This window comes from Callorhinchus milii, unplaced genomic scaffold (assembly GCF_018977255.1).
Source record: "Callorhinchus milii isolate IMCB2004 unplaced genomic scaffold, IMCB_Cmil_1.0 Scaffold15, whole genome shotgun sequence".
In the NCBI taxonomy this organism is placed as follows: domain Eukaryota; kingdom Metazoa; phylum Chordata; class Chondrichthyes; order Chimaeriformes; family Callorhinchidae; genus Callorhinchus; species Callorhinchus milii.
The window spans coordinates 9,762,867-9,777,308 of NW_024704756.1; the positions used below are offsets into that span (position 1 = coordinate 9,762,867).

Below are 14,442 nucleotides of genomic sequence, written 5' to 3' on the forward strand. Positions count from 1 at the left end.
AAACCATATATTAATAAACAGTAGAATATTTCAGCTTATACGGGAGGAAGATCTTAAATCTATGATTGATTAAATCAGGATTGGTTCTCTATTACTTTGTGTACACAGGGTACGAATTTGACCAAAATAAAGAAACATAAATTTTTCATTTTAAAACGTATTTCTGTACTGGAGGTGTTGTTTAATGCTTTACTTGACTGCCTCACCAACATAGCAAAGTCATCCCCTGCTCTTGGACTGGCATTTGCCAAAGAGCATAGCTTTATATTTTTAATGCACATATAAAGCTTTACGCGGTTGCTTGTTAATTATTTTCTTGGTAACTTTGAGGCTGGTATGCTTTTCCACAAACAACGCAATAAAAATTGCCCCATAGTAACACAGTGCAAAGCAAGGTTCCTTAATCTTTCACAACTGGCGACAGGTTTCATCATTACATATATACAGTCAATACACTTTACAGTATATTCTGTGAAGCGCTTTGAGACGTCTCAAAGACGTGATAAGGTGCTATAATCAAATGCAAGGATTATTATTATACATATACATAGTTTGTCCACTTAGTTACGAAGTGGAAATGCTCTGGCACTTAAGATGTTAAAACAAAACTTTCACAATTCTAATTTTAAAAAAGGCTAAAAAGCATTTTATTTTTGTTAACTTAAGACTGGAGACTCCCACTTCTTTGTGCCATTTTATTTTATTTTAATAAATATGGTCCACCATCTGCTATGAAATCTTTAACAACAATTCTTAAAATTCCAATCTAATTTTTATGCATTCATTGCTGTACCCACCACTGTCAGCTCCACTTACCTCTTCCCCTTCACACTATCACAACTCACCCAATCTGTGCATTTGTACCATCAACTTGAGAACACTATACTTCTCATCAAAGCTGCTTCACTCTTTCCATCACACTTACTCCTATCCCTCAGTCTTCCTTCTATTATCCAACACAATGTCTCCTGATTTCAGATGCTTACATTGGGCTTAAATTGCCAAATATCTGGAGTTTTATTTTATAATTCTCATGGAAGAGGAATGGATGGCTCTGGGCGTTTGGAAAGTTAGGACTTGTACGAGATATCTCTACTGCAATGTTATTCAACAGCTTTTATCCCCCATGTAATTCTGGCTTGCCATCATTCTGTTTACATGCTAAATCTTTATATCTTGTAAATTTATGACATAGTTGTAAAATTAAAACATTTAAATGAAACCCTTGCTGTTTAACTTAAAATTTATACAACCACCTAAATAGATTTTCTTTCTCATTATCCTACACATCGCTTAGTATTCTTTAATCAAGAATAAAATGACCATTCTCATATAAATTAGGACTTTGTACCTATTTGTAAAATGGTTCACATTAATCTCAAGTATAATCCTTAAAAAGTGTTGTTTTAATGAGAACGATCATCGGTTTGAAGGCAAAAGTTACACAGAGTGAGCTATATACATTTCATATGCTTAGCCCAGCATGCTTCAATGGTCATTTAGTAACGGTGCAAATTAGAAAAAAAAATGAAGGCTTAGTTGTTTCAGTTAAATTTTTTATTGAACAAAATGTTGAGCGTCATAGTTCAAATCCACTGAGCTGCAGCAGCACTCCTGCTGAAGCTGCACGTTGTGCTAAATAACCTCATTAACCAAGATGTACAGAAGGGAGTCGCAGCACAGTGTTGATCTATATAGCAAACAAAGGAGAAGGCTAGAGTTGATGATGGTTATTTGGTCAGCTGGTAAATATTTGAATTAAGTCACATTGAAAGATGCAAAAACAAAATAAGTCCTTATCTTTTAAAATTCAATATAGATAAAGAGATGGTTGCACAAATATTGCATTCTGGAATCCAAGTCCTCAGCACCGCACTGCACTTAAATAGAAACTGAGAAGCAAGGTCCATCCCTTAATTTCAAACAGCTGAAGCATTCAATTAGTTCAGGTCAACATTTTAATGGAAAATAAGCACAATACAGTCTGAGATGAAAAGAGTAACTGCGAATGCTGCAAATCTGAATTAAAAACTAAAAAGTATGCTGAAAATGCACCACAGGCCAATCGGAGGCAGAGAGAAAAGTAAGTTAACTCTTCTGGTTAGCTACATTAAAATGTTAACCTATCTTTCGCCTTAACATCCCTATTGGCACCTTGGTACATTTTCCGTTTTAATTTCACAATGCAGGCAGTTTTGCCATATCTAAATTTACTGTATTGAACTATTTCAGATGTAATGAAGCCCAAGATAATGGAAATGCATTCATGGGTTAGTTAATGAGCTGTTTTGAAATGAATATAGCAATAGGGCCACAGCATTATACTGTCCAAAACAAAAAAAAACACTGTATAACAGTAAAATCGCTAAACTTTTTCAGACAAAGTTCATTGTTTGACACATATATTCTTATGCCTTTCTTGCAACAGGTGAACAACCAATGGCAACAGAACCGCACAAAGAACTCAATCCACTGTTTTTGTAATTATAGTCATAGGTCACTGCCTAGAAATAGATACGAAGCAAAAATAGGCAGTTAATCTTTGATATCAATTATGATGCTGTGCAAATGAGTTCTGTATAGGGTTGAAGGTAGAGCAGTTTTCCTTGTCTAAGGTGCAGAGAGAGGTGACTCTCTGGATGGTGATCCAGTGTTTTCCTCAGGTGGGAATACTGTCAGAGTGCAGGCCCTGATCCCTCCCAGTGATTCTGGGAGATCAAAGACCTTCTGCCATTCATCTTTCTCTGGGTCATATTTCTGTACTATTTCCACCATACAGCGATTATTCCAAGAATAGCCTCCCACAACATAGATCTTGTGTTCAAAGACTGCAACACCTACATCACTCTGTCCACGCAACATGGCTGCAATTGGGGTCCACTGGTCCAGGGCAGGCGTGTAGAACTCACAGCTCAAGACATCGTCATAATCACTGGTTCCTCTGAAGTGGTTTCCCCCAATGACATAGAGACGGTCCGCAACAGTGCACATGCAGTGAAGACCTCGAACAGTGGTCATTGGAGCTTTCTGCGTCCATTTGTCTGCATCTGGGTCGAAGCACATGAGTTCCTTTTGGAAAGTATCATGTGTAATCCCTCCTATTGTATAGAAACAAAACCTAAATTGTTAGAGTACATTTATTTTTTTTAAGTTACTTCGTTCAGATAAGTAACAAAGAGGCAATCAATGTATTCCTCTTGGGATTACAATAAATGTTTATCTTTTTTAAAAAATCTAGTTTTTGACTAAAACAATCTTTGATCTAGTCCACTCAAGGTTTTAATTTGGAATTGTACTATCAACAATATTATATTGCTGCAAGAATCTTTTATGAGACCATAAAATGCTTTTAAAAAATTCATAGATTTACTTTTCAAAATATCTGTTTCGACATTTCCTTAAACTCAATTTCATCATGCTCATCCTCAAGGTCATGTAGTAAGATTTCTTAAAACAATCTGCAGAACTCTCCAGCCAGTCTCTGCAGAAAATTCAAGGTGATCAATAAGAAAACATGCTGCTCAGAGAAACGTTAAGGTGACCCATTTACTGTTGTTATAAAAGGGCACGTGTCAGAGCAAAAGGATGGTGTGGGGTAGGGCAACGGATTGAAAGAAGTGAGCAAATAGTACCGTTATTTGTGAAGGAAGGTAAACATTTAAGATTTAAACATTTTCTGTTTCAATGCCTTCAAAATTGGTTTACAAGTATATTGACTGTTCACCTGTCAGCTAGCAAAAAGATTTACCTGAAATATACATAAAACCACCGTAAACCGTTCCAGCATGCCCATAGTGAGGTTCGTTCATTTTTGCCACGTAGCTCCATTCATTGTTTCTTGGATTGTAGCACTCCACAGTGGCTGTTGTAAATAAATTTGCAAAGAGAAACAATTACAATATGCAGTAAGTGCTTCAGGTGGAAGGAGGGGACGGGAAAACAAAACTATTTCATTCAATAATAATAATAATCCTTGCATTTGATATAGCGCTTTTCACGTCGGGAGGACGTCCCAAAGCGCTTCACAGAACACACTGTAAAGTGAATTGACTGTATATTTGTGGGCGAACGCGGCAGCAATTGCGCACAGCAATGTCCCACAAACAGTCGTAGATTGAAAATGACCAATTTTATTACTGTTTTTGGTTTTGGAGGGATTATTATTAGGCTCTGTGTGGAGTAAGGAAACTTGCCCAAGGTTTCGCCCTCTGCCTGGAATTGAACTCAGGTCTCTCACTTGCAAAGCGAGTGCTCTAACCACTGAGCTACAGGACTCTACGTCCATTCAAATGCTGCTGTTGCCATTTGTTCCCAAGTTCTTTGGGAATCTCATTAGACTTCATTCCAATAACAAAAAAAAAGTTTGACAAAATCAATATTTTTTGTTTAACGGTGATAAATATGGCTAGGGTGTTTTATAAAGAAACAACAGTATAATCCTGTGGATAATGGCTGGCTCCACAAGGTTTTTGTAGGTCGCAGAGCTAGGGAGGAGCAAGTCCTTAAAAGGCTTTAAAAGTGAGGACAAGGAGCTTGAACTCGATCCTCTGGGGGATGGGGAGCCAGTGGAGTCAGGCGAGGACAGGGGTGATAGGCTCACGGAGCTTAGTGAGGGAGAGACACAAGATACAGAGTTCTGAATAATCTGCAGTTGGAAGAGTTGGGAAGGCCCGCAAGTAGAGTTAGCATAGTCAAATCTGTATGTAAGAAAACCCTGTTGGGGGTCTCAGCAGCCTGAGAGAAGAGATAGTGACAGAGGCAAGCAATATTATGGAGGTGGGGAAGACAAAACAGGGGTCATGGCACAAATGTGGGGTTTAAAGACAATTAAGGGTCAAATTGAGTCTCTGTAATATGGGCAGCATGGAAACCAGATTGGAGAGATTCATATGGGGAGTGGCAGGAGAGGAAAGAGCAAAGCTGGGAAGCAATGACTCATTCTAGAACCTTGAAAGGGAACGTCGGAGATCGGACAGTAGTTTAAGTAGAGATGTGTCAAAGGAAGGTTTTTTGAGGGTGGGTATTGACAGCTGTTTTTAAAGGGAGTGGGAATGGTGTCAGTACTGCAAAGATCAATCTAAGTTCTGCAAATCTGTAAACATGCTGGTTTCCATAAATAAAATGCTACAAACTTGGGAAACAGAGCAAAGGGCATCCTGCCAAGCCAGTCTGTTTTTGTCGCCGTCGGGGGTGATATTGTATCCAAGTTTACCAATTAACCTTACAGTTACCCTTACATAGCTGAACAAGCTATGACAAACTTACAAAAAAAACTAATAAATACTGTACATATCATCAAGAAAACTTTCCATCAAGGCAATGTTCTGTTAACTAGACGATCCACTCACACACCAGAACTAAATGAAAAGAAATGTCATAAGTATTGCATAGATATCTCCTTTCATGAATCCTGCCTACTAAATAAGAAAAAGCAATCACTCAAAGTTATACACAATAAACAGAATACTGTAATACAGTATGAAATTGGTAAATACTCGATTGAATTCATGAGCAAAAAACACTAATCTAACTGATTTGTGACAGTCACCTGTGATAACGCCTAATAATAATCCTTCCAAAAAAAAACAATAATAAATTGGTCATTTTCAATCTATGACTGTTTGTGGGACATTGCTGTGCGCAATTGGCTGCCGCGTTCGCCCACAAATATACAGTCAATTCACTTTACAGTGTGTTCTGTGAAGCGCTTTGGGACGTCCTCCCGACGTGAAAAGCGCTATATCAAATGCAAGGATTATTATTATTATTATAAACATCATGACCCAAGTCCGAGTCTTTATCGGACACTGTGATAAACTTTATATGCAGTAACCTAAAAGCTTTAAATGAGGATAATCCTTTTCAGTGACACATAAAAGGTGATGGCCAATTTGTACATAGCAATATCCCAGAAAAAGTCATGAAGTAAATGATCAATGTTATCTGGGGAGTGTTAGCCAGGATACCTTTTGAATAGAGTGTGGGCACCTTAACATCCACATAAAGAGACCTTAGTTTAGGACGTCAGTTTAACACCTCATCCGAAGGACAGCACCTATAAGATCAGTTTTTTTCTAAAAATTACATGGTGAAGAGAGGAAATTCGGTGGAATTAACAAAATTCCATAGGTAACCAGCAAATGTATCAGAATTTATGCTCCCAAATTTGCCCTAACAAAATTGATAGTCTGCAGCACAGTATGTTGTGTGGGATCACAAATGATTGTGTTGGATTGCATGTGAACATAATGATAATTCGCCATAGGAAAGCAGTAATAATAATAATAATCCTTGCATTTGATACAGCGCTTTTTCACGTCTTCTCAAAGCACTTCACAGAATATACTGTAAAGTGAATTGACTGTATATTTGTGGGCGAAACGTGGCAGCCAATTGCGCACAGCAGTGTCCCACAACAGTTGTGGATTGAAAATGACCAATTTATTGNTTTTTTTGTTTTTTGGAGGGATTATTATTAGGGGTGGAGTAAGTAAACTTGCCCAGGGTTTCGCCCTGCCTGGAATTGAACCCAGGTGTCTGGCTTGCAAGGTGACTGCTCTAACCACTGAGCTATAGGACTCCACAATACAATACTAAAAGACCATAACCAAAGTACAAAAGGAAGCTGTCCAGCGACTCCAATGGTTCATTTCTCAATTCCTCTCAATTGTCCTCTTCAGCTAATACATCCATAAAAAGTAAATGCTGTACTGACTGACCCCCATCCCTTTTTTCTTCTGAAATATACTCTAAATGGAGTGCAAATAAAAACAATTTGGTCAAAGAAAGTTAATGTTGTTGAATGGAATGATTTGATTTACAGAAAGTATTTTGATAAGATCTCTGAGGCGCTGCCCTGTGTGGAGGGCGCTATACAAGTGCAAGTTGTTGTTGTTGATAAATGGGTAAGACATTCAAGAATTTTGTTAACACATGCAGCTTGGCATTCTGTTAAATGGAATTATTTGAAGATCCTCGTTGAGAAAGACAGAAGTATTTAAGTCTTCTATTCTTCCATTTGTAAATTGAACAACCCAATGAGGAAAAAAAGAATTAATGCCTCATGAATATTTATAATTAATATTTTAAAAATGCTACTATTAAAGAATGATTGCTGTGACTGATTATATTGCTTCAATAAAATTCTTGACAATAAATCCTAATAGGATTCCTAGGACTGCACCTAGAGAATTATACTTGGAGAATAAAAGGGTTAGACATCCATTTCAAACATCTAACACCAGATTGTTGGTGACCCATTTCCATATAACAGAAAGGGCTTTTATTGTACAGTAGTTTTACATTAAATGTCATTGGTGCATTACAGTATCTGTTACACTTACATCAAACTAGCCTATACTAATTGCTATTCTGTGCAAGCAGTGCATGGATGTCATTTAAAATTATATTACTGCTCCATACAAAATGACAAGTTCTGAAATTACAGGTACTGTATATTTACTTAGTGCCAAATAACTTTATAAGATCACAGAGCTATTTTGTAGTAATTAACAATAAAATGGCTCCCAGATCCACTGTGAAAATCTTAAATGTAACAAAACACATGACGCATAAAAATGAACACTCTCCAAGGCTTTGCAAAAAAATCCATTAAAAAGCATTTGCTATTTCAGATGGCTAGTATTAAGTCTGTCAGAATATGGTCAGAATAGCACCGAAGCAATTATTGAAGGCTTATTTCAAAATAGGCATTCAACACCCAGGTAATATTTCAGTAAAGTGAACTACTAGAAATTGGTTGTAATATTTAATTGGACAAATGTCTATGGATTATCTAAAAAACAAACACTGCTTAAAACAAGCTGTTGTCTTCCTTTTTGTGTACCCACCATCCCACCCCTCCCCCCCCAACACAACTGTCCCCAATACATTCTTCATTATGTAAGAAACCAATTATTAAAATATCTTGATATAAAATGTCTAGCCAAACTTGCAAAGTGGTACACTGATTTACTCAGTTTCCCTCTAAGACATAACCTTGTGTCCACTTGACAGCTGTTTGCAATAACTCACAAGATCAAGAGCTCACTGTGTTGGAACTCACAGCAAGATAGTCAAGTTCAAATCATTGGTCATGGGGAGATTTTTGTGAAAAGCTGGCAGTTAGCCAGCCATGAAATGAGTTTTATTTTTCGAAAAGAATCACAGAAAAGTTTGTTTTGCAACAAAAAACAAACTGGAAGCTAAAATTATGTTTTTTTAAACTATAGGTTCTGGATTTACTTGAAACTTAGCCTTAAAGTAGTAACTCTCTAATATAGACAGCAATGCAATGCCTAAAAAATCAATGCAGATTACATAAGTAATGGAACCTACAGTAACACAGCAAAGTGCATCAGAATCTAATGGAATCTACCATGTTTCATATTGCCCCAAAATGACTGAACTGCCTGAATTCGTTCAAAATAAGGCGACACCTATAAAATATAATAATTTGATTCTGGAAAATAACAAGAAAAATATATTCCATATTCCATACCTGCAGGGGAAATGGGTTCCTTCTACTGAAAACTAAGATCATACAAAACCATGTTTTGAAAAGACTTTTTTTTCCACATCAAACTATTAATTTGTCATCAGTGGGATACAGCAGCTTTATTAGTCACCAGATATTTAAATATATCCAGCTTGGATGGATGAATATTTTGTCCCTTAATGTCGAGCTGTGTTAGTCATAATACATGGTCTTGAAAAAATATATCCTGCAGAGAAAGCAGCTTTTACATAGAACTGCTTACGTGAATTACTCGTGTATAGATTCGTTGGCAACTGAACTGAGCTAATGAATGTGCCACTATTTTTAAATCTGAATCAATTATTTCTGTAATTAAACTCAACCTTGGCATGGTACATCAGGAGAGTAGGAATAATAGGTTCCAAAGACAGGGAATAAAAACAAATAAGAGAAGAATGCACACCCAGCTGATTTGTTGGCGTTCATTTTCAATTTGCAACATAAAGCCTCAGCACACTTTAAAATATTTAATTGGAGAAACACATTAATTCACTAACCCGGTTTAATCATATGCAGGTCGATTCAATGCAATTCAACAATTTAGAGTAGACAAGTTCCAGTCCTACAGTATATATACAAATTGCGCTCTACACCATTAGAAATCCCAATTACTACACACCATGTTATTTAAGTTGTCTTTGCGTCAGGTTTCTGTAGTAATTTCAAGTTTTATATCTATTTAAATACCGTATCAAAAGTCTTTTACATAAACGACAATAAGTAATAGCTTTGGATTAAACAATGATTTGCTATGTTTACTTGAATGACCATAAAAAAATACAATACTCATGCCATTTGAGTTTCTAAAGCCCTTCTGAGAAAACTAAAGAATTACAGAATCCTGCTAGAAATTGTGGTGTATTAATAATAATAATCCTTGCATTTGATATAGCGCCTTATCACGTCTTCGAGACGTCTCAAAGAGCTTCACAAAATATATTGTTAAGTGAATTGACTGTATATTTTGTGGGCAGAAGTATTAGATCCCATACAAGACAAAGCACTTCTAGTCCTGAAATGGCATCATTCATATTAGTAAAATAATGACACAAACCTATGCACTATTTGTGGTAAAGGTGTAAGAACATCCAGAATCTATTCAAAGTCAGAAGGGACTGAGTTAATTAATGGGATATCTAAGTGCTGCATGCACAATGTCACCTAAGTAAATCATAGCTATGTTGTCAACAATATTAGATCAAACTGTTGATCCAGACAGGTTTCATGATACAATGACACTTGAGTTTTGGCACTTAATACTGTGGCTTACCAGCTCATATCTTCTATATTCTATATGGTATACCAAATAATGCAACTCAATACAAGCATTTATTTTATCTTGAACAGAATGCAGTATTTCACAAAGACTATTCTTCATATTAAGTTTCTTAAATTTCAGTGAAGGACCTTTGATAGATTTTCTCAATAAAACCCGAGAACTAATGCATTTGAATTCACAAATCTGTGATTTATCCAATAGGTGATAGTTGTCTTTTGGTACCTCATCTAAATTTGCCATTAATCACACGTTAGACTTGGCACAGAGTGTTGACAGCCTTCCTGAATTGAAGCACCATTGCAACCAAGCCTAATCTTGTCCTCGGCTGACCTACTTGTGCACATTTCAGCAGGACTGCTACGCGGGGAAAATGGTTTCTGCCCAACTTTCCCTTGCCTATCCCAACAGCCTTGAGGCATTTTGTAGAATGCTAACTGAAGCTCAAAATATCTCATGGTCATAAATATGATTAAAAATGCACACTGGTCTGTTAGGCTGTTTTACAATGAAGACCAGGAGGAATATAAGTTTCTTCTGAAATAGTGTTGTAAAATCTTTAGCGCCCAACTGAAGACATGCAGATGGAACCTGCAGGAACAAATGTAGTGTTCCCCAGTACTGACAAAGTATCCTCTGGGAGCTCAAACCCACAGCTTAGACAATCTACATCTAGAATACAACTTTTGTTACTAGCCTGTACAGTAAATAAAATAAGTTAAAAGTTTGGATACGATTAATTGACTATTTAAATCTACAGAATAAAATTGTGGTCAGCTTCATTAACTGACAATCTGACTGGTTTTATTTTCTATCCAGTTTACAATCAACACCCAGCTGGCAGCAAAACATTGTGTTAGCTATTTTTGGCTTCCTCGGCTGAGCACTGAAAATACCACAAAAATATAGGGTCAATTTACTTTACAGTATTATCTGTGAAGCGCTTTGAGATGTCTCGAAAAAGTGATAAGGTGCTATATCAAATGCAAGGATTATTTTATATTATTATATATTACCTCTGTCATACCTTCCAATCCAGCTGTCACATTCTGCTTCTTGTTAGCTAAAGCTCTTGCTAGGATTCTATGGTTGCATCCAAACATGTATGAGCAGTTAAATGTTTTCATAACCATTACTCAAAGGATGACTTAAAAGGGCAATAATAGATACTAGAGACATATTATCACATTCAACTAGAATACCCTGTGTAATTAGTTCAGAAAAAGTTAGTTTAAGATCTTCATAAATAAAAAAATATACCTACCCAATTCCCCTGCTGCGTTTCTACCACCAACAGCATAAAGATGTCCTTTCAGAGCACTTAGGTGGAAGAACGTACGCTTTTCATTTAAAGATGCTACTTGCATCCATTTGTTATACCGAGGGTCATATCTGAACACTGTGTCAACAGCCGTCTTTCCTTTCGTATCGTAATTGCTCTGCCCACCTACAACATATAGGAAGTTTCCAATCACTGCAATACCGTGTTGGTACCTTGGAGCATCCATTGGAGCAAGTGCTTTCCATTCGTGAGCCTTTTCATCATATAATCTTAGTTCTTTGCTCACCACCAACTGTTGCCTTAACACCCCGCCCAAAGTTACTAAATGCGTATTATCTGAACGAATACAGGTTCTCTCGGACTGCATTACAGGCTGCATGTAGGGCATCATCTGATAATTACTAGCTTCCAGTAGCAGGTTGACACAGACATTGTCCGTTCTCATGAAGTCCACAGTCTGAACATGATTAATTAGTTCCTGTGGTGACATCAGTGGAAACCTAATGTTCTTCATTAACTTCGAGGCAAAATCCATTCGCGAGTCCTCATACCTCAACCAACGGCAAGCAGACTTAAAAAGTTCAAGTTCAGTGCAGTTTTTCAGACTGTTGCTTGAAAGCACAAAGGCAAGTCGCTCAAAGGGGAGCTTCACAAATTCACCAGTACTTAACAATGCAGGGAAAATCTTCAGTATGAAATTATTTACATATTTATCAACTTCTGTCAAGTTGTATGTATTGGCAATGCGTCCTACCTCGACACAGTTGTCAAGCGAAACCTAGAAGATATAAAAAAAGTGAATTTTTGATGTAATATTTAAAGATTTGACTGTTTATTTTATTGGGTTAACTGTTGCTTTTGCCCAAATGCTGCTATAGAATATACTCTGCCTAATCATCTTTCTAAAAATAGATATCTCTATCACATTCGACCACACAGGATTGTTGATTATAGAGCAAATAAAATTGTTCATTTTAAGCAGCTCAAAAATAATTTCAGCCTTTGACGTTACAAAACCAGAAATAACAAAATGAGGTTATGTGGCTCTATATAAAAAAAATTCACAGCATTTCAATTTACTTTTTTACAAAAAATTGGTACATGCAGTGAAGATTTTGAACTGGATATATATCTCGCTTGGCAAAAACTGACTGACAGAGTGCTGGTGCCTGCAAAAAACACTCTGACAGTAAAAGACAAATAACCATTATCGAGCCATCTTCTTACTACTAATTTAAGAAAGTCTGGTGCAAATCCAGCAAACATTTGAACAATGTTCGCTGCACAAAGCTCAACAAAGATCCCATTCTGACCAAGGGTCGTGGACCCAAAATGCTGATTCACTTTCCTTTCTCCATAGATGCTGCCTGACCTGCTGAGTGTTCCCAGCGACTTTTGTTTTTGTTAAAGATCCCATTCTGTTGGACCCTGAGATACCCTACTTCATATACAATGTGTGTGTGTTTATATATATATATTTATATGTATATTTAAAAAAAGTTCATGTGTACACACTGTGGACCCATAGTACACTCGACATGTGGTACACTTCCGGCTTCCAGCACTGAATGACTGACTGGCTGGCTACTGGCATGTAGTGCACTGGCAAAGGAGGACGCTGTCCGTCTAGTTTGCTGCACGTGTGGACAGCGCAGTTTTGTAACGCCAAAAAGCACTCCGAGACGAATGAAGGGCACGATATAAATGCAAATTGTTGTTGTCTGGCAACCTGACCAGGCACCATTTTTACAACAAATGGGTCTGATTTTATGGACCAAAACCACTGTGTTAATGAGAGTCTGTTTTACTGAACTATACATCTGATTACATTTAATATTGAAGTTGTTTTATTATGCAAATATTGCTTTGAAATCTTACCCCAGATATGAGAAATACTTTGCAGAAGTCCAAAACAGGTAAGATCTGCAAAAAGCTGGCAGCTTCCAAGGTGTCCTGAAGGTTGTCCATGTTCAAGGAGAGTTTTGCAGTGTAAATGAAGTCAATGATTTTCTTAAGCCCTATTCGGTTCACTCCATGCAGTTTAATACACATTAGGTCCTGTTCCTTCATTCCACCTTGTTCACATGAAAGAAAGTCGTTTTAAACGGTATCCATTTGGGAACGGTATGGTTGTTTTTATTACTCAAAAAAGAAACGACAAATGATTTAGATAAAGATTTTCTAGTCAATTTCAATGCTGGGAATGACCACATTTTAAAGATGGCTTCATTATCTTTTTAACAAAGTTGAACTATTAAAGAATTCTGAATGTTTAAGTTTGCATTAAGAAAGACATAACTAATAAAATAGCCATAATTATATTCTGTCCATTACCAATCAAGATATAATTTGTTGGCAATACACCGATTGCTGTACAAAGCTATTCCTTCTGCCCATAATTTTCAGCACAAATATAGGTCTGAAAATTCATGAGATTTTATAGCTTTTAATACACAAAACATGCATTATATTCATTGTACAACAATTCTGATACTCCATGTAAAACTATCTTCAGAATTGACTAAAATACTAAAAAGATTTATTTAGAAATGCAATGCATTACAACAATGTTACACATTATGAAAATTAAATAAATTAAGATCAGCTTTAAAATTACCTAATTTTTCCTTCTCGCAACAAAGAAAGCATTACATACTGCAACATTTGTAGTTAGAGATGATTACATAAGCCATTTACAGGGTTCTACAAAACAATTTCAGTGTTACATTTTTGCAGCACTCCTTGTGTTTCATAACAGCGGCCAGAAGAATAAGAGTAGCTATGAGAATTTTGGATCTTACCTGTGAACATAGCCTTGAAGTAGTCACTAGCTGATGCCATCATAGCCCTATGGACAGGAAATACTTCATCTCCGTCACCTGGCACCAAGGTAACATCACAAAGTAAGCCTTCGATTCGAAGCTGGTCGAACCCCTACAAAATCAGATATTTTAAATGACCATGCAGTAAGTTATTATTGTGCCTGTCACATATAACAACCATTTTAAAACACTTGCAAAAATGAAAAATTATCACAAAATTTAGTGCAACTTTTGGAAAATGTTAAATCTTCATGAAACTGAAAATGCAACTGGATTTTGGAAAACCATAGTTAATTACAACTCCTAGATTAGGAGCAAAATCTCAACTGTTCCTCCACCTCTCAAAAGGAACAGGGAAATAAAACATTTTTTGTCGTGGTAAAGATGAAACGCAGAACAGGAATATAGAAAAACAGAAGGAGGCCATCAAACCAGTTCCAGGTATAGTACCAAAGAATAGTTTTAAAGGCTAAGCAAAAAATTGGTTTCTGAACAACTATATAAAAAAAAGTCAAGTAGAAAATGG

General features: G+C 36.5%; 1 protein-coding gene across 3 annotated transcripts in view; it reads right to left on the bottom strand.

The window, feature by feature from the left end:
- Positions 1-1,542: 1,542 nt before the first annotated feature.
- The window catches only part of klhl13 (kelch-like family member 13), a 62,729-nt gene continuing 49,829 nt past the window's right edge, over positions 1,543-14,442 (bottom strand). For all 3 annotated transcript variants that reach the window (XM_007892318.2, XM_007892334.2, XM_007892308.2), the window contains 5 exons: positions 13,896-14,028; positions 12,973-13,169; positions 11,077-11,872; positions 3,749-3,862; positions 1,543-3,098 (listed from right to left, as the gene is read on the bottom strand). In XM_007892318.2, coding sequence (XP_007890509.2) covers positions 2,611-3,098; positions 3,749-3,862; positions 11,077-11,872; positions 12,973-13,169; positions 13,896-14,028 — 1,728 coding nt within the window. In that variant the 3' untranslated portion in view covers positions 1,543-2,610. The remainder of the gene's footprint in view (positions 3,099-3,748; positions 3,863-11,076; positions 11,873-12,972; positions 13,170-13,895; positions 14,029-14,442) is intronic.